At 45.3% G+C, this 20165-nt stretch overlaps 1 protein-coding gene across 12 annotated transcripts in view; it reads right to left on the bottom strand.

Annotated features, from left to right (window-relative positions):
• The window catches only part of Tbc1d14 (TBC1 domain family member 14), a 98043-nt gene that overhangs the window by 29425 nt on the left and 48453 nt on the right, over nucleotides 1-20165 (bottom strand). For 11 of the 12 annotated variants that reach the window (XM_042285896.2, XM_076545705.1, XM_076545708.1 and 8 more), the window contains 3 exons: nucleotides 5381-5499; nucleotides 3348-3430; nucleotides 532-649 (listed from right to left, as the gene is read on the bottom strand). In XM_042285896.2, coding sequence (XP_042141830.2) covers nucleotides 532-649; nucleotides 3348-3430; nucleotides 5381-5499 — 320 coding nt within the window. Of the gene's footprint in view, nucleotides 1-531; nucleotides 650-3347; nucleotides 3431-5380; nucleotides 5500-10958; nucleotides 11120-20165 lie in introns of those variants that run through there. The other variant, XM_006985593.4, reaches the window with a different exon arrangement.

Here is a 20165-nt window from a genome sequence, read left to right as displayed (position 1 = left end):
GGCAGATGCTCAAGCAGACTGTGCCAGGAGACTCAAAGGAGTCTTCTATGGGGGTGGAGGTGTGGGGAGATATCTTCCCTGGGAAGACTGAGCTAGAGAAAAAAAAAAAAAGTAGGATTTAGAAGGGTGACGAGGTTCAGGACACTGGAGACAGGGAAAGGGCAGGCAAAGTTTCAGAGGTTACAGATTAGCAATTCCTGTTGGTGCAGTCCCAGGGAACAGTCTGCAGAGGCAGGGCAGCCCCTCTCACACAGAAAGCTGTCCAAATTTCATCTACAGACTCACAAGAAGTTACCAAAATTTCAAGTATGGAGTGACACAGGCATAAGCTTTAAAAACATGGCTCAGGCCTTCAAAAGAGAAACTAGAAGAAGGTGTCACCATGTCCAGCAGAACAACAGGACTGCACCACGGCAAAAAATAATTTTATCAAAGGCTTCACAAGGTGTTCATTCAACTACAGCTGCCGCCGCCTACAGACTCAAGAAAGGAGTGGCACCCGCGGCAGCAGCAGGAGAAGACAATGCTTACATGGTTTCCCAGTTAGGCAAGATCTCATTATTCCAGGTGAGGACGGCATTTCCGATGCTTTCTTCAACCTTGCACCTTTCCTCCAGCTGCTTCTTCCGCCTCTGGGCTTCTTTAAGCTCTATAAATCATAATTAAAACAAAGAAGAAAACACTGAGCAGCCAGTACCTACCATGTTCAAGTTCTGTGATTCTTTAAAAAGGAATCACATTGCAAAAACATCAGAAAAATAACAGTGAAGCAGGAGTTAGAGATGTGGGGGGTCAGTGGTTAAGTGTTTGCTGCAAAAGCATGAGGCTGGGGTTCAGATCTCTACACCCATATAAAAGCTGAGTATGGTCCTCTGCCTGTCTGTAACCCCAGCACTGAGCAAAGCAGAGACAGGAGGATTGCTAGGGCTTGCTGGCTGCCAGTCTGGCCAAAACACACAAGCTTCAAATTCAGCAAGAGATCTTGCCTCAAAGAGTAAGACAGACAGTGATTAGTCACCTGATGCTTTTTCTAGCCAGTAGCGCATATGTGTGTGTGTGCGCGCGCGCACACACACACACACACACACACACACACACACACACACACACACAGATATGGGGGTGTGGGTAGATAGCACATGTCTATTCTTGACACTCACTTCATATCCTATGCGTTTATTTTTTGAACTCAGGGTCTTGATATGTAGGCCAGGTTGGCCCCAATCCCATCACTTTCTTCTTCCAGAGAGCTGAGATTGCAGGTATATGCTACCATACCCTGCTCCCCATGGACTATATACCACTTAACACTGTCCATCCTTCAGTAAAAGCATTGAGTATAATTTACTCTTTTAGAAAAGTATACTATCCAAACATAATTCAATGAATACAAAACATACAAGCCTATGAAACCATCTAATCAAAGCAACGGAATGTATCACAAGAACACTCATGCTCCCCACTCTTTCTGAATGTGACCCCTAAGCTAACTCCTAACAGCTTGTGCAGTACTCTCTTTTTTTTAAATTATTATTTTTTTAATTTTAGGTGTATGGGTGTTTTGCCTACATGCATACATGTGTGTCATGAACATGCCTGGTACCCTCAGAGGTCTAAAGAAGGCATTGAACCCTGGAACTGAAATTACAGATGGTTGTGAGTTACCATACTGTGCTGGGAACTGACCTTGGGTCCTCTACAAGGGCAACAAGTACTCTCAGCCACTGAGCCGTGGCTCCAGCCCCTCATAATTTACTCCTGACTTACCAGCAGCAGTTCTGAGGAAGACCATGCACAGTTTCCTTAGTCTGCTCAATGGTAACTTCTACATCATGGATTCCCCAGCCTCTGACTCTGCTAATCCAAACATGCCTGTACCAAACATGTGCAGACTGTTTTCTTGTCATATTCCCTGAACAATCCTCTGATAAATATCTACGTAGTGTAAAACCACTGTGGGTAATCTACAGATGAGCTGAAGTATACAGAAGGACGTACATAGTTTATATGTACATAGATAAGCCATTTTATAAACAAGCCTTGAGCAGCTTTAGATCCTGGCAACAGCAAGAGGTTGTAGAACCCACTCACTCATGGATACTTGAGGACAGTTATAGTTTTTTGTGAAGGAGAGACATAACATAGAATTTACTATTTTAATCACTTTACCCATATAATTTTATAACATCTGTTCATACCATGGTGCACCCCCATTACTATCATATCTAGAACCTTCTCATCTTCTCCTTGTCTAAATTTGTCTTCATTAACCACTGACTCCCTGTCTGCCCCTCCCCAAGTAGATCCCCTTCTGCTTAAAGGATCTCAATACACTGCCTCTTGGCACCCCAAAGAAATGGAATCATAGTATTTGTCATTTGGTTCCTGGTTTGTTTCACTTTGGATCAATCAGCTTCAACCATTTTGTAATGTGTCAGAATTTCCTTCTAAAGGGTGAATGATATTCCATTTATTTATTATATGTACTTTTAAAACACTCTAGAGTCCTACAAAGTGAGTTCCAGGACAGCCAGGGCTGTTACACAGAAAAACCCTGCCTCGAAAAACAAAAAAACAAACACTCCAGAGTCATAGTACTCTCTAGCTTTTTAGATGTGGTAGTTTGAATGTAATTGGCCCCATAGGTTCATAGGGAGTGGCACTATTAGGAAGTGTGGTCTTGTTGGAGGATATGTGTCTCAGTTCACTTCCTGTTAACCTGTAGATCAAAATGTAGAACTCTCAGCTCCTTCTCCAGCACCATGTCTGCCTGCATGCCTCCATGCTCCCCGCCATGATAATAATGAACTAAACCCCTGAAGCTGTAAGCCAGTCCCAATTAAATGTTTTCCTTTATGAAAGTCGCTGTGGTCATGGTGTCTCTTCACAGCAACAGAAACCCTAACTAAGACATTAGGTGTTGCAAAGGAACTTATCAAACCTTCTCACATCTTGTGAAAACAACAGCCCGAGGAGGGAAAACCAGCGGCATGTCACCACTGGCTACAACTCTTCCCAGCACACTTATCCTACAGTCTCTTTTCTCACGTAAGTCTATGCGCTCTTCGTGACAAGGTCTTGTTCTATAGTAAAGATCGGCTTTGAACTCAAGAGCCTCCTGCCTCAACTTCCCAAGTGCTGGGTTAACAGGTATGTGCTACCACACCCTACTCTCATGGAGGGCTATTCTGCTACCAGGAATGGGGAGAAGCACCCATGTTTGTTTGTTTGATGGAAAAACTGTACGTGTCAAAGTATGAAAACCTTCGTCGAGGTTAAAGTTCAGGAGCTCCACACGATACGAAGAAAGCACCCACACCACAGAATTTGACTCGCTCTCACGGTACCTCGTTTCTTGGCCTGCACCACCATCTCTTCATATTGCTGTCTATGCTTTTGGGCTTCTTCAGCTGGTTTTGCTGGGAGATTTCTTGACAAGAAATAAATAGGTTTGCATGTTACAACTAGATAAAAGTCTGAGGCAAAAAAAAAAAAAAAAAAAAAATCCCTAAAGCATTATTGTATAAAAATTGCCAAACTATCCATGATTTAAAACTACAGTTCTTTCATAAACTAAAACCATATTTGTTTCGTTGAGACAGTTTTACATAGCCCAGGAGACACTACTACCTTAGCCTCCCAAGTGCTGGAACTACAGGTATGTGCCACCCTGCTCAGCTGAGGACAGAGCCTGGGGCCTTACACACACCACCAAGCTATCTCCCTGCAAAGACATTTATTACAAAGCAAAATACTCACTGAAATACTGGGTTATAAAGATACAGCAAAAGTCACCCTATTCTCCAAAGAAACTGATTTGACTGCAAAGCAGTAGTGTCAACAGCTGACCCTTGTATCAGGATGACCTCACAGTAAATGCCAGTTTAAGCGCTCAGTTTCAAATCGGCTCTTGTGATAGTTAGTCACACTGTCTGCTACAACCCCTTAAGAAACATTCCTCTGGGTGTGTCTGTGAGGATATTTCCAGACTGCTCTAAAGGACTGTGGGTGACACCATTCCAAAGGCTGAGGGGAAGTAAGCTAAGCACCAGCATTACCTCTGCTTCCTGACTGCTGATGCAATGTGATCGGCACCTCACATGCCTGCCCCCCCCCATGCCCTCTCCACCACGATGGGCTAGATCCTCAGACCGTGAGCTAAGATAAACCCGTGCTTCCTCGAGCTTCTTTTGCCAGGTATTGGCCACAGCAATGAGAGCAATGGCTAACAGAGTTCTATGGTTCCTTTGTTCTACACAAATGCACACAGAAGCTACACATATCCCATAGGACACGCCGGTGGACTCTGGCAGCTGACATGATGAGATGTGGTGACCCCTGGCCTACATCTCACAAGTACCAGAACCACCTAAGTTCCCTGTGAGACTGCAACCCACTGCCTCTGGCTAACGGTGGCAAGCCCCCAGTTACCTCTCAGCACACTAAAAGCGCTGGTCTTCTCTTCACCCTAAAGTTCCAACCTCCTCTTCGGGATTTCCCTCACTCCTGGTCTCTAAGAACCAAGAACTAATGGCAGATATACTCCTCATTAGACTTCACATTTTAATTTTGTTTGATTACATTTTCTCTTCCTTCTCTCCTCCCCCACGCCTGCTGTGTTTTGTGGTGTGTGTGTGTGTGTGTGTGTGTGTGTGTGTGTGTGTAGGTCAGAGGATAACTGGCAAAAGTCAGTTGTCTCTTTGTACCATTCAGGTGCCAGGAATCAAGCTCATCAGTTGTCATCAGGCTTGGCAGCAAGCGTCTTTCCTTACTCACTGACCATCTCGCTGGCCTGACTTCCCCGAGATGGACAGGATCCTGGAACTGACTGGCCCAATGCTGGTCAGCCCATTGGTGTTCTTGTCTTCCTCAAGTGGGAAGCCTTCTCCCCAACACACTCTTCTGTGTAAATTTGGTAATCAGTTTAGCTACGACTTCCTCCTCCAGGAAGGTCTCCGACCGTGATCTCCTCAACACACAGCGGGGATACCAAGGCCCAGAGAGAGAGAAGTCCCAGAAACTCCACAGGCACTCTAGGAGGTGTCTTGCAAACAAAGGTACACCTTCAAAGCACCACTTTGGAGCATGCCTGCAGGGTTCCTTGCACTCCCAAACTGGCCTTGTTCTTACAACAGCTACACAGTGTAAGCCTGGATGATAAACTACAAGCAAACACTGCCCGAAAGGAAAATCCTGGTTACATTTCTATGACACAGAACAGTTTCCCAAATCACCATTTGGTGTCACATTGAGTGAAGGCTGATGCAGAGGTAGCAAGAGACCCAGCCATTCTTCTCCCCTCTCCTGCCTTTGGAAAAGGAGTAGACAAGCTAGTCTCATCCCCACAGCAGACAGCACAGAGGCTCTTCCTCAGACTCACGCGGGTCTGTCCTCAAGGATGAGTGCCGTGGTGGACAACGGCTCAAAATCCAGGTTCTTCCTCACATTCTGCTTTGGAGAGGGTGGCCTGCTTGGTCTTCCAGCCTTGTCTTCATATTCCTAGGACAAAAACACCAAGGTGACTCTTTACCATATTATCAAAAAAGGTGCTGCTTGTAGCTGAGTTCACTGTAAGGATGAGGGCACTCTCAGTCTTCCCTGCTGTTCAAAAGGAAAGCCATGGGCTGAAGGGGTCCAAGAACTCCCTGTTGCAGTGATGCCTTAGGACAGGTCTGCATACTTCCCTTGCAGGCAGTTATGGTTTTCTGTACTTCTGGCTAAGAGGAATGGCTATTGTAATGGCCACTGCTATACCACCACTGTACATTGTCCTGTCAATAACTCTACCATGCCCTGGAAATCTAAAAGTGACCTCCATAAGCAGAGTCACTGATTTGATCCACAGACTGCAGCCACAGAAGCTTAGTCACACCTGGTGACCCACATTCCAAATGCAGGAGAAGGGTTCAGGAGAGTCAGCTTCTGGAATAATGTATGATTTGGGATCCCTGTAAAATCAAAACATATTATTTTCTGGTTGTCTATCACAGGTGAGGAACATCCCTAAGGGAGACAATCCAGGTAGAACAAAAGCAAGTGTGGAACTGCCATAGATTTGTGCCATTCTGGATGATGAGAGCCACACTATCTTGTGAAGAGGATTTATTGACACAAGCTAGAATATTATTCTCTCACCCAGAAAAGTCAACTACGGCCTCTAAAAAGTGCAACAGCTTCTTTACACTGGAATGTACAGGGTTAGGCTCCTACCCTTCTTATCCCAACACTGTCCCATTGAAGGGGGAAATCCCTTCCAGTTACCTATCTGTCTAGAGCTGAAAGATTGATACTGGCTTCAGACCCTATACCAGGCTGAGTGGTGACAGTTCAGGACCAGCAGGGGGATGCTCCAAGTCTAGTGAGTAGGTGTCAGTATCTTCAGGTCGATAGGAAATCTACCCAAAGCTTTATGCTGACAGTGTTTCTAAGGCATGTGGCATTCTGGCAAGAATTAGTAACAATAACCTCACTGGATGCCACCTATCTGCTAAGCCTGGTCTAGTGCAATTTATGCTAAGGCCAGCAATCTGAGGCCATAAGTGAGATGCCCCAGAAGATGGACGCTTCTTTCCATTTGCTGTGGCTCCAGACACTGTTTGATCTGACCCCCTAACAATCAATACAGCTAGTATTACCCCACCTTTCAGACAAGATGATGCAAGTTCAAAGATCAGGACCGGGGCTGCAGGTCCCTCTGCACTGCCACCCTATGGAGGCCAGACCTCTTTTGTGGCTATAACCAAACAAATGTGTGGTTTGGGAGAGAAAATATGGGTTAGGTAGGCTTCTGAAACAGGTAAACACAGATCTACTAACCAGCAGCTAAGACTCAGGCAAAGCATGTTCTTGGACTTCTCTAAGCCTGGTTCCCACAGCTACCAGGTGGACATGACCACTATCAGACCTGCTGCCAACAACAGGGAGACAGCCATGCAGTCAGCACAGCCCCTGCAGCACAGGGATTGGATTGCATGCACCATTACATTTTTCCCTCAGACCTGAAATGACTCCATAACACAAGGGAAAACAGTGCAGTTCTAAACCAATCAAGGAGTCCAGCAAAGTTTGCAAGCCAAACACAGAAGCAAGCCAAAGGAAGGGAATGCCTTAACTCAAGGCCAAAGCATCAGGTTTTGTCAACAAGCACTTCTTACTAACTCGAGTAACAACACTGAGCAGTGGCAGCTGATCAGGCTAATGTACCAAGCACTTTCCAGGGGCCTCAGAGGCAGAGTTGATTTAGTCTGCACACCAATTCTCAGAGGCTAAAGATGCCACCACTACCACCACCACCCTAATCCTAATGGACATATGGAGGCCTACTGATGTCACAGATTTGCTCTGTGGAGAATGGGGAAATGGATCAGATTCTGAGCACCAGGTTCTTCAGGGACATTTCTCACCAACTCACGTAAGCTGCTCGCAGGTAGGACTCCACAGGAAGCAATCTCATTGCATCTAGCCTCAATAAAGCTTTCAGCCCTGACAGAAACCTATAATCCTGAGTCAGTTAGTGCCAAATGGGGTCAAATAGCATGCTTCATCACACAGTGATGCATGATTAAAATGATAGAGCCTGGCCTGCCCAAACTTGAAATCCCAGGTAGGACCTTTTCAAAACTCAAATGGTACTTGCAAATACAAATGGAACAACACTGGGAATGGTCACAAGTCCTGTCCCAAACCTAGCTGTTCTAAAGCCACCTAGAGATGACCACAGTAGGCTCTCTGTACAACCAGACAAACCAGCTCCAGATAGAAGACAGTACTCACTCTAAGGCCTGAGGAAAAGCACTCACTACTGACTCATCAACACTAGGGCCATACATAATGCAGCAGAAGTAAAGGTTTAGAAGAGCAAGATCTAAGTCCTGTCTATGACCTTAGGCAAGTCTGGACTATCTCATGCCTCCACTCCCTCATTATAAACAGAAGCGGCTGTTAAGGATGGCTGCCTGCTCTTTGATGGACAGAGCTTTTTCTGTATGCCAGACAAAATCTGTGGAGTCTGTGTCCATCTAACTTGCCACCTCAAAGTTTTCCCTGCATAGAACCAAGCTAGGGGGTCTTTTGCCTTAAGTCAAGTAACACTTCTCTGCACCACTGGACTTATCAAAAGTCCTGTAGAACAATGAGTAAAACAAACTGCCATACAATCAACTGTGGTCTCACCCACCCTGATCATCCCAGCAGAGAGGAATTTAGAACAGTATTCTTCAAAGTCCTACCGCAAGTCAGTTGTTCAATTGGTCATAAAAGACTTAAAGCAGTTAAGAGTCAAGAGGCTCAGCAGGTTCAGTCCCTAGAACCCACATGGTTGAAAGAAAGACCCAGTTCCCACAAGCTATCCCCTGACTGCCACATGCACAACATGGCAAACAAATACCCTGGCATGCATGCACATATATACAGACAAAATGAACTAATGTAATTTGAAAATAAAAAAATAAAACAATTAAAAAGTACACCTACTAAAAACAGCTTGTCTCCATTCTGTGCCTATCTGTGCAGAGATTCAAACTGCCTAAGTGTGGGTCATTTAAAACAAACAAACAAACAAAACAACAAAAACAAAAACTTGCAAGACAGTGATTAGAAAAGTACCTGGATGAAATCCTTGACCTGAGCAGTTGGTAGGTAATAAATCCCAATGAGGAAGATGAGACCAGGCCAGTGCAGCTGTTAACCCTGTTAGAAGCTGTGGGGTGTGGCCTGATGAGTGAGTAAGTTCAGAGAAAAAGTATCAAGAAGCCTAGCAAGGCCTCAGCTCTAGGCGCGGCCATGAGCAAAGCAAATTTAGTGAGGAAAAGAAGGAAGAAGACACATAAAGAAGAAGCAGCTCATTTGTGAAGCTCACGTGGACCTACTCTTTAAGAGACCCTCACCCCCCTGCAGGGAAAGTAGGTATGGGCAAAAGGTACTGCCTAGAGCAGACCACGAGAAATGCGGAGGGGTAAGCAGCAAGAAGTAAAGGGCCAGAGAGAACAAGAGACAGCATCTCATTACCCATACCATTTCAGCAACGACAGATATGGTCTAATCCTGAGGCCACAGGGTGACCACACAAGCAGTAACCAAGCAGGCACCCAGTGCTGATGGGGATGGCCCTCTCTGCATACTGCCTGTGCTCTTGGCAGAACCACCCTATGTGGTCTCTTAGGCTAGTTTATGCTAGCCCAAGTCTCTCCTTCATAGGATGGCCTATTTCAGACATAGATTCTGGACTGTCAGTTAGCAAGAGCATTTTAAACAGGTTTGATACTGAGTCAAAATTGTTTTGCCTAGCTATTTATGGTCTCAACACACAGCTACCCATAGCTGGTGGAACAACCCAATGGAGGAGAAGAGTCAGATCAGGTATAGGGCTGTAAGGTAGAGTGTGAAGGTGGGTTAGACCTTATCTGCAGAACCAGAAGAAAATTAGTAGACAACTGAATTTGTTTTAAAAAGAGACAGAACACACACATACATGCAACTGCACATGCACACCCTACAATAGACAAAATTTGTATTGAAAGGGAGAGAAGGTTGAATCAATCCAAAGCAATAGAAGACTGTCTTCCAGAAGGAAGACAAGAGAGATGGCCCATCAATACTACCCCTGGAACTGGAACTGTACTACAAAGATAGCCAAGAATGCCGATAATCTAATCAGACCCCCACGAGCTTCTTGGATTAGTGCACCAAGAAGAAAGGGCTATCAATCAGGCCTGTGCTCACATCTGACTCAGACATCTACAGCAGCAGAATCTATCTGCTAATGTAAGTCCAGAGTTCAGGACCTATATCTGGAATAGGCCATCTCATGGGGGACTGGGGCTAGCATAAACTAACCCAAGAGACAGCATGGGGCTAGTCTGCCAACAACACAGGCAGCGTGCAGGGAGGCACTGCAGGATGGGCCATCCCCGACAGGGTTGCCTCCCTGAGCGCTGTCTTCCCCTCCACGCCTGTTTCTTTGTCTGTGAAGGGGGAAGACTAAATGAGAACAAGTAAGCATGAGACATGTACCCAAAGGAAATGCCAGAAATGTCTGGTGCATGGCTGTCACTGTATTACTATAAAATAATTCCCCACAACATGTCTCTAAAAAGGGTACTTAATGGAAAAGACAAATAAGACTCGAGTGTGGCTGAGCACAGCTGGTTTCACTCCTCACTGTCTGTAACAAGCAAGTGTTTGGGAGAAGACTGCTGTTCTGGGACATGGAGCTGTCTTGCCATTTGAAGAGGGAGTGACCCATTCAGGTTTTACAGGTGCTCAGCCTTCCAGAAGACAGTAATGGGGACACAATGTCTTGACCACAGCGTAGGCAGGTAAAGGCCCTGAACACCTGGGGAGGCTCCTCCTCTCTGGGCTCTGTTCTCTACCCCAGCACAATATCCTCTCTGAAATCATTCTCTTAAGTTCCCAGGAATGCTGGCACCGGGAACAGCAACTCTCAGGAGACCTTCTCTAGTGGTCAAATTACTTACAAACATCAAGAACACAAAAGTTAACACAGGCACTGGGAACTGAAATGTGCCAAACTGCATGGGTTCTGAGAAACCCAGCTGTGCCTGTCCTGAGTCTACTGTTCCCCAGACTCCTTCAAACAAGACCACTCCATCTCTAGGTGGCCCCTGGCCTAGACTGCCCTGACTCTGGAAACGGAGCAGGGACTCTACGGGGTAAGAATAAGGACTAGAAGGGCGATCTCTCTATACCAACACAAGATCCTGAAAGAAAATCCTACGAGCAGCAGACACAAAGAAGGCCATGGGAGGAGGTGCCTCATTGGTGTCCCCGGCAAGCTCCAGTTAATGGGTAAAACAGATGCACGTGATGTGCGCACACCTGCACTCGGGCTTATATGCACACACCCGCACATACCGCGCACAGGACCAAGCAGGCCTGGGACGGCAGGCCGAGGTACCAGCGGAAGCCAAGCTGGGACCGCAAACCCACATAAGACTCACCATGAACGCCAGGCCTCAGAGGCGCGTGGCCGGCGGATCCATGCCCAGTGAGTGGAGGCCGGCCTCCCTCCTGCCTCTGGACCACGGTTCTACACGCAGCTTCACACTGGGCGGGTGAGGCAGGCGGGGCGGCTGGGACGGCAGGATATTCAATCGCTCACAGATACAACGATTCCCGGATCCCTGCTCAGTGTTCCTGGGTTGGGCTGGTCTAACTGGCAGGGACCTCCTCCACAAGAGATGGGGCGGGGCTGGCTGAGTCAAGGCTCAGTGGCCTTCCTGCCAGCCCCAAGAGAGGAACCTCGGTTCTAATTATATAGAGAGGAGTAAGCAAAAGACAGCATGCTGGAGAGAAAGGGCCTAGTACTACTTTGTAAGATTATAGGGGGGAGGGGGGAAGAAATGTGTGTCACCAAAAGAAACTCCATAACTAACACTGATACCTTCTCAGAAGCTGGCTGGTTATGAGCATAAAGTACATACTGACAGGGTTCATGATAGAGCTTGCTTCTGGAAAGCTACCATGCATTAATTAAAACAGAATATTACCTTCAGATCAGAGGACTCCACTGTAAACTACATCTTAATAAAACAATTTACAAATCTGTATACGGACCAAAATTATTTCTAGTAAGCAGGGCAGTCCAGTGCACCAGAACAAACTCAGTAAGAGCACCACACAGCTCTCTGTCCTTGCTGGACCCTCACACAAGTGTCTTGGACTAGGAGTTACAAGGCACCTCACTCACCGCTGCATTTCTGCAAACTCAGTAGAAACCTTCTCACAAAGAAGGAGCCCTGGAGATCCACCAGAAAAAGGGGCACTGACATGACACATAGTAGCAGCCATGCAGAAAAGCTGGGACTCTCGTAAATCCCTGGGGGCAATAGAGAAGAGTGGGGCCACTCTGGAAGCAAGTTCCCCAGTTTCTTATACAGTTCAACCCACACCAGCCACACACCTGAGAACTTATCCAAGAGAAACCACCTACAAGAAGCCCCGCCACAAAACGTCACAGCACGTGTGTACCAATCAAACTCTAAGACAACCCACACGTCCATCCACCAGGGGAGGAGTGCATAAACAGCTCTGGACCAGCAAGGAGAGGGAACTACTGGCACCTGCTGCTAGTGAAAGTGCCTCGGAAGAGCAGTGGTGGTAAGCAGAGCTGCCAAAAGGAAGGCAGCCGGGGTGGGGCCATGAACATGAAATCTCTTCAAGAGGAAAATCTCCAGAGAGAAAACACAATTGGTATTTGTCCGAAGAAGGGAGTGGGGACTGACTGCAAACTTTGGGGGATGGAAATCTTCCAAAACTGGATGCAATGGCAGGTCAGTAATGTGCATACACTGAGAATCACTATGTATTTATAGTGAGTGGATCTCATGGTGCATTAGTTCAGGGGTAGCATGTATGCCCAGTGTGGGAGGCACTGGGGTCAATCTTAGTACTTCAAAAAAGAGGGGGAGGGGGTGTTCAAATCTGTGGAAGTGCTCAAGGAATAATTTAATGAGCACATATACAAACGCCACCCAGGTCATAATAAAGTAAAAATGTTACAATATTCTCCTTACTTAATTTTAAAACATTTTACCCTTTGAAAGGAGTTGCAGATGCCATGTCTTCTCCTAAATACTACAACATCCAGCTCCTGAGAGTAAAGAGGAAGAAAGCACGAGGAGGCTAGGTAACTGTCCTTCATGTCTCACCTTACTGCACATCCTCACAGAAACAGTCCTCGATGCCCTCACTCGGCAAGGCCCTGCACCCTGGCTTCAGGGGCATGTATAACTCGTCATTACGTGGTCATCTGACTCACATTCTCTCACTGAGCTGGTGAGGGCCCAGTGAAGCACCTGGCAGAGGAGGCACACAGCACTTGTGGAATCAGTATGCCATCCCAGGAAGCCATCTGTCCTGCCTGCCTGCCATCCAGCAAGTACTCCAAGTGCTTAGCCTAGCAACAAAGAGGAACGAGGTCTTTGCCCTAAGCCACTCACAGATGAGCAAACAGGCAATGTGCATACCAGTGCTCAGTGATATGACAGAAAACTGAGGCTGGGGAGGGAACCCCCCCAACAAACACTAGTGTAGTCTTGGGGAAAGGCAGTTAATAGTGCCTTTCTAGAAACAACGCTGTGACTGGAGGAAAGTTAAGCACTGTGAAGCTCAGTTCTCAGGGATTAGAGCAAGTTCTAATCAATGTTACCATCACCTGGACTCTCAACACCTAGTGCCCACCCAACAGTTTACAACTTAGCCAAGTGGGACCAGAACTGAGTCCACAGATTCACTCACATTAAATCCAGTCAAGATGGCCATAAGCATGCACTAAAAATGTATTAGGATGTGTGGTCAGGAAATGTCTTTTTCCTTCTAAATCTGGCAGTTTTTAAAGTAGATGTCATCAGTGAAACCATGTGGGCTTGGAGCTAACTTTTCTGGAAAGTATCTGTTTTATTTTTCTCCTTGCTGTGGTCAAACACCCTGACAAAAGCAACTTAAGCAGAAAGGGTTTATTGCAGCTTATAGTTCCAGAAGGACGGAGTCCACCTTGGTGGGGAAAGCCTGGAACAAGAGCAGAACAGCCAGTCACACTGCCTCAGCACACAGGAGGCACAAAGTGAGCAAGAATGGAACCCCAGCTCCTCCAGGCCCACCCAACGACCCACTTTCTCTACTAATGCTCCACCTCCTGGAGCTTCCACAGCCTTCCCAGACAGCTCCAGCAGCTGGGGACCAAGTGTGCAAACACTGGAGCCAGTGCAGAACATTGCACATTGAACCACCACAGTATTTAACTGTAATATAAAACATTATCATAGTAAATTATAAAATAAGTATAGTAATAAATTACAATAATTTATTTTTATTTTATTTGCATTGGTGTTTCACCTGCATGTATGTTTCTGTGAGGGTGTTGGATCCCCTGGAACTGGAGTTCAAACAGTTGTAAGCCTCCATGTGGATGCTTGGAATTGAACCTGGGTCCTCTGGAAGAGCAGCCAGTGCTCTTAACCACTGAACTACCTCTCCAGCCCCAACAAAACAAAACAAAAACTGCAGTATGAATCAGTTTATCTTTTACCTTGGATGAGTTCTGGTGATTTCTAACTTCCAAGGAAATAGATCATTTTACCTGAGATGACAAATTCCTGTAGAGTTGTTCAAAGAATCCCACTTTCCTTCCTAGTTCTGCAGGGCCCACAGTGCAACTCCTCTTATTGAAAATGTGCTTCTCTTTCCTTGGGTGTTCAGCTCAGACTGATTCGGACAAAGATCATTCAGAGAAGCAGCCCTGGTCTCACTCACCCCCACTTACAGTTCTCTTTTCATTTCCCTTCTTCGGTATCACCTGTTTCCCTTCCGCTTTTCACAGTCTTCAGACAGGAACTGGATTACTGATGTGAGACCGTCCTTCTTTTATTCTTATGATATACATTTCCTATCCAAATTTCACCTTCCACATTTTGGTATGTTGTATTTTTGTTTGTGTCAAAATATTTTCTAATTTTCCTTGTGGCTTCCTCGGAAGTTTGCTACTCATTTAATATCCACATTTAGGGAGATGCTCTGAATATCTGTTACTGCTTTGTAGCCTAATAACACCGTGGTCAGAACTGTATTTTACTTTACTTTAATCCTTTTGAATCTTTAAAGTTTATGACCCAAACATCTGTCTGGTGAATGTTCCACGTGCACAGGAGCCGGCTGCTACTGGAGGGGAATGTTCTGGACAGGTCATTCAGCTGCTGGAGAGCAGAGTTCAGCTTCTCCACATCCTGGCTTACTCTGTCTGCAGCTGCTCCTTCTCACGGGTCTTCAAGCAGCACTGACCCTCCACTGGTAAAGTAGACAGGTCCAGTTTTCTGCATCTCTGCTTGGTGGATATGCATGGGCGTTAGGTGCAGAAACACTCGGAGCTACATGGTCTTCATTAGGCAATATCTCTGGAAACTGTCTCTGAAGTGACATTAATAGGTCTACCTTAAGGGAGGTGCTAAAGACTGAACTCAGGGCTTCATGCACACTAAGCACAAAATCTACAACTAAACTACACCCCAGCCCCATTTTCTCCTCTCTCTTAAGAGTGTTATCTTACATGTTGGGTATTTGAAGAGTTCCTTGTAGATGACAGAATTGAGTCTTTTTTTTTTTTCCAAGCCTCTGACAGCACTGGTGTGCTTAGACATCTGTATGTAATGTAATTTGGTATGTCTGAATTTAAGTGTCATCTTACTTGTTTTTTTTTCTTTGTTCTTCCCTGTTTCCTCTTTTCTGCCTTCATTTTGAGTTTTCTGAATTTTGTAATTCCATTTTAATTTGTCATGTTTTTGTTCATCTTTCTACATAGTTCAATGGTTGGGCTAGGAGCTGAAATATGTATATGTAATTTTCCGTGACCTAATTGGAATCAGTACTTTATCATTTTGAGTGGGAACCCATTGCCCTTCCCCTGGTATATATGACTGTCTTAAATGTTACATCTACATACAGTTGAAGACCCAAACACTAACCAAACGCATTTTTAAAGAACCTATTGGGACTTGCGCATCTGCAATTCTGCAATCTGCCTGTATGTTTACCATTTCTGTTCCTCTTTCTTCCTATGTTCCAGGGTTCCTTCTAGTGCAATGATCCTGCAGTGGCCAACTCTCACACAAACTATAGAAATGATCTCTGAAAGTCTAGTCTTTGGCCAGCTCTCCTACAAGGCTCCTGGCAGCAGCAAACGTTCTTGGTCTTCATCTGGGACACTCTCCTTCCTTTCACCTTTGTTCTCGATACAACATTCTGGGTCGACAATTCTTTCTCTCAACAGGTCCAAAAACAGATTCCCGTGTGTGTGTGTGTGTGTGTGTGTGTGTGTGTGTGTGTGTGTGTGTGTAGACTTTTATTGTATTTTAATTGTGTGTATGTGGGAGGTGGTTATGTGCAAGTGTCTGCCGATGCTAGCAAAGCCTCCAAAGAGGACACTGGGTCCCTTGGAACACAAGTTACATGTGGCTGAACCGCCCAACCTGGGTGTTGGAAACCTAACTGTGGTCCTTTGCAAGTGCAGTAGCTGCTCTGATTGCTGAGCCATCATCTCCCCAGCCCCCTCTGTGGTTTCTGATGAGAAATTTGTAGACGTTCAAATTACTATTCCCCAATAAGTAATGCTCTGTTTTGCTCAGGATGCTTGTAGGACTTTTTTGCCTTTATTTTCAGCAGTTTGGTTACAACTTGTCAGGTCATGGGCTTCTTAGAACTTCCCTGCTTATGGGGTCACTGCCTAGACTTAAATCTGTAGGTTTATGTCTTTTGACAAATTTGGGACATAGTCATTTAATTATTCTAATATTTTTTGTTAATGAATTCTTCCAAGACTTCATGGCACAAATTCAAACTTTAGTGATTCTGGCTTCTACGAATTTTTAAAAAACTTATTGCGTATGTGACTGTGTGTGAGTACAGGCACACATGTCCACTTAGCATGTGTGAAAAGTCAAGGGATAATTTTCAGGAGTTGGTTCTTTCCTGCAACTATGGGGAATCTAGGAATTCAACTCAGGTTGTGAGACATGTGTGGAAGCACCTGGACCTGCTAAACCATCTCATCTTGCTGGATTTTAAAACATTTTAGTGTGCCTCCTATGTGCAAGATGGTGTTACTTTAGTGACCTTCCTTTAACCTCCACTGTTAGACTGCGTAAGTTCTAGTAATCTACCTTACAACTTACTTTTTTCCTAACTTTGTTTGCTCTGCTATTGAGCAGTCTGCCTAGTTTTCAGTTGTATTTTTCTGTTATGAATGTTCGTTTGTTTCTTATAGTCCCTATCTTTCAGCCAATGTTCTCTGTCTCCCACTCTCAAGAGCGTCCGCCCTACTTGCTGGAGCATCCTTCTACCAGCTTCTTTAAGGTGTCACACAGTCCCAAGACACACTGATTTCAGGACTGGAGTCTACTGGTCATCAAGACAACCTAGTCCTCAAGTCCAATAATTCTCAACTATATTCCAGACTTTTCTTTTTCTTTTTAGTATGTTTTAAGATTTATTTTATGTATATGAGTGTTTTGCTTGCATGTATGTCTGTGCACCACATGCATGCTGAGGAGTGGAGAGTCTCCATGTAGGTGTTGGGAATCAAACCCAGATCCTTTGTAAGAACAAGTGCTCTTAACCACTGAGCCAATTCTCCAGCTCATAGACTTTTCAAAAATTATGTTCCAAGATCTGACCTTGTGTAAATGTTGACATTGTTGTAACTGATTTGGATTCCAGACATAAAGACCTACAAGCTCCAGCCAGCTTTGCTGTCAAATTGTGGTTCCAAACTCAGTTTTCAGCTCTTTTGACTCTCTGTCTTACATGTGCACCACCCAGTGGCCAGCCAGAGATTTGCATGTGCTCTATCCATTCAGTTCTCCTTAAAGGACCATCGGTTCAGATCTATATACCTAGCTGGACAGTGGCAGGAAATCCAGGAATCATAACAACCTTAAAGAAGTCACTTTCCTGCACATTTCTTTGCAATCATCAAGTGTCTTCTAGTTCCCTGAGTCTCCCTGCTGTGGTAAAACAGCCACACACTTCCCACAACTGTGTTGGTGAGAGGGGACAAGCCAGAGGTACAATCTCCTTTTCTCGCCAGCTTCTCCTGATAATGTTAGGCTTCTGTCAGACACTAGGTAGACTTTCAGCTACCTCTTCTGACCACCCAGATATATCCTTTCTGTAATGTGCAATCCTTTTGTGTCCCAGACCTCTCAGAAACCAGAACACAGGAAAATGAACGCCACTCTAAGCTGCCCTGGATTTACCACCACTTTCTGGGGTTCTCTAACATCTAAAGGCTAACTTCATCTGGAAGACCATCTAAGATGTTCTTGGGTATACAAAGCTAACACTGACTCTGTAAGCCTATGGTTGCCATAACCAGCAGCTGCCTCAGCAAGAACCAGCACTTTGGCTTTCTGCTCAACCTTACTTACTTACAGTTAAAGCTAATTCCTCAACAAACAGCTAATAGTGTACACAGAACAAAACTACCTCATTTTATTCACGAGGGGATGGTATCACCACCCCTGCTAAGTGGCCAGAGCCCCCGTTCATTCAAACCCAGTAGGGAGAGAACTGAAGGTAGGAGCACCTTTTCTCTCTAGCTCGGTAGCTGGAGAGTTTGCACGCTGGTGGATGTACTTGTGCCCTCTGTGTAGCTGGCTGGAGTGATGGCTACTGTCCTCCCAGTAGCCGACATTCCCACTGCATAGCTATCGCCCTTGGGATTATCTGTAGTTGCTAAAACCCAGGTTTACTTCGGCATGCTGGAGGCATGAACCTGCAGACTTGCACTTCTTACATATGCAGGTGATGAAGACAAGCCTCTTCTGGTGACTGCCCTTCAAGAATCACGGCTTTAGTTTCATTCTCTTATCCTTGGTCAGTTTTGTTTCCCCTAAGAAAGTGTCTCTGAAATCATCATGTAAGCTAATGGAAACAAGACTTAATTTTCAAGATTTTTATGAATTTGAAAAGATAACTGCCAAGTAATATTTCAACATTCCCCCCATGCCTCCAAAGAAACTGAAGTCTCTGAGGCCAAGCCACAAGAACGTGACTCAGATCAAATGAGGCCAGGTGCCTGGGGCAAAGCACACAGAGTATTTCCATGACGAAGTGGGCCTATTTATTAACTGGAAATCACAACATCCATCCCTTGACCAACTCTGGGCAAAATACACTGCATACACTATCTCTTCAGTTACAGCAACACCACAGGTAGGTATTCTAATACCAAGTCCACACCTGACAAAACCCAAAAGAGACAACTGGCCCAAGGTCAGACAAGTGAAAGGAATCCAGAGCCTTGGCTGCTGTGCACACCTGTCCCCTTGTCCTACCACAAGCTCTGGAGCCATGTCCGCACACATGCTTTCATGCCCTTGCTGCCTGGGACACAGCCTGATGCAGCATGAAGCAATGCTTGCTGAACAAGCAAATGCAGGGGGTCTGCTCAGTGGCTCAAGCTCATTGTCACACTGTGATCAGTTTCTCTTGACAAGCTCAGGGTTAGCTTGTCAAGAGAAAAAAAAAAAACAATGATAACAGCAAGCACTTCTGCGACACTTACTGTGCTCAATACTATTCTAAGCATATAGCACGATTCACTTACTTAATCCTCACCACCTGGGAGATAGGCATATTTCCTCCAAATTGTATAGATGGCAAAATGAAGCTCAGAAAGATTGAATAGCTTGTCCTGAGTAACACAGCCAAATTGTGACAGCTGAAACACAAACCCAGGCAGTCTGTCTCCCAAGTCCATGTTCTTTTTTTTTCTTTTTAAATTTATTTGTGTGTGTATATGCACTTGTGTGTTGGTACAGTTGTACTACTGTGCCTCTGCACAGAGGTCAAAACACAACTTTCCAGGGTCAGTTCTTTCCTTCCACTATGTGGATCCCATAGATTGCACTCCGGGAATTAGACTTGGCAGCAAGTGCCTTCTCCCACTGAGCCATCACAGGAGTCCCAAAGTTTAAGTTCTTAAAGCACCGTTGGATGATGCTTCTCCAAGAAAGAAAAACAATTCCAGAAGGGAGAAAAGGGAATACGGAGGATCCTGGGCACTTGTTTATGTTTCAGCCCTAAACAGAGTTACTGTCACCATCTCAGATCACAAGTATAGAAAATCAAGGGTCCAACTCTGGCCTCTGGAAAGTCAGAGCTAACAATCGTGACAAAAGCCAGCTCAAGCCAGTGGTGCCCAGAAGTCCTGACCCTGACTCCCTCTCTGGCTTTGCCAGCTTGGGGTCAGACTCGAGAGTTGGGAGGACCAGAGACACAAAACATATACAAACAGGTCCCAGGCAGGATTGTGTGACTCGTGCATGGGGTACAGTTACTTTCTTCATTATTGATAGCTGAAGCCAAAGGTCTTCTCAGCAGAACCCTGTTACTGCATAGCCAGCTGGGCTCTGCAGCGCAGTTCACCAGTAAGATTCCAGAGCAGATAATACATGAAGCAAGAGCTCTCAGGACCCACCCGGATGTCTATTAACATAACTGTCATTCCTCCTAAAGTATAGATTCTTTACTACATACCAATACTTCATCTTCTAAGAAAGTTACAGCTGAGTTTTGCATACAAACTCACATTTAATTGTATGCTCACTTAATAAGCCTCCACAATGACTCAAAATCAAAATGTATGATTTACA

This window comes from Peromyscus maniculatus, chromosome 10, assembly GCF_049852395.1.
Source record: "Peromyscus maniculatus bairdii isolate BWxNUB_F1_BW_parent chromosome 10, HU_Pman_BW_mat_3.1, whole genome shotgun sequence".
Lineage (NCBI taxonomy): Eukaryota > Metazoa > Chordata > Mammalia > Rodentia > Cricetidae > Peromyscus > Peromyscus maniculatus.
The sequence above is the reverse complement of the archived record's forward strand: the minus strand, read 5'-3'. Positions and strand labels throughout refer to the sequence as shown.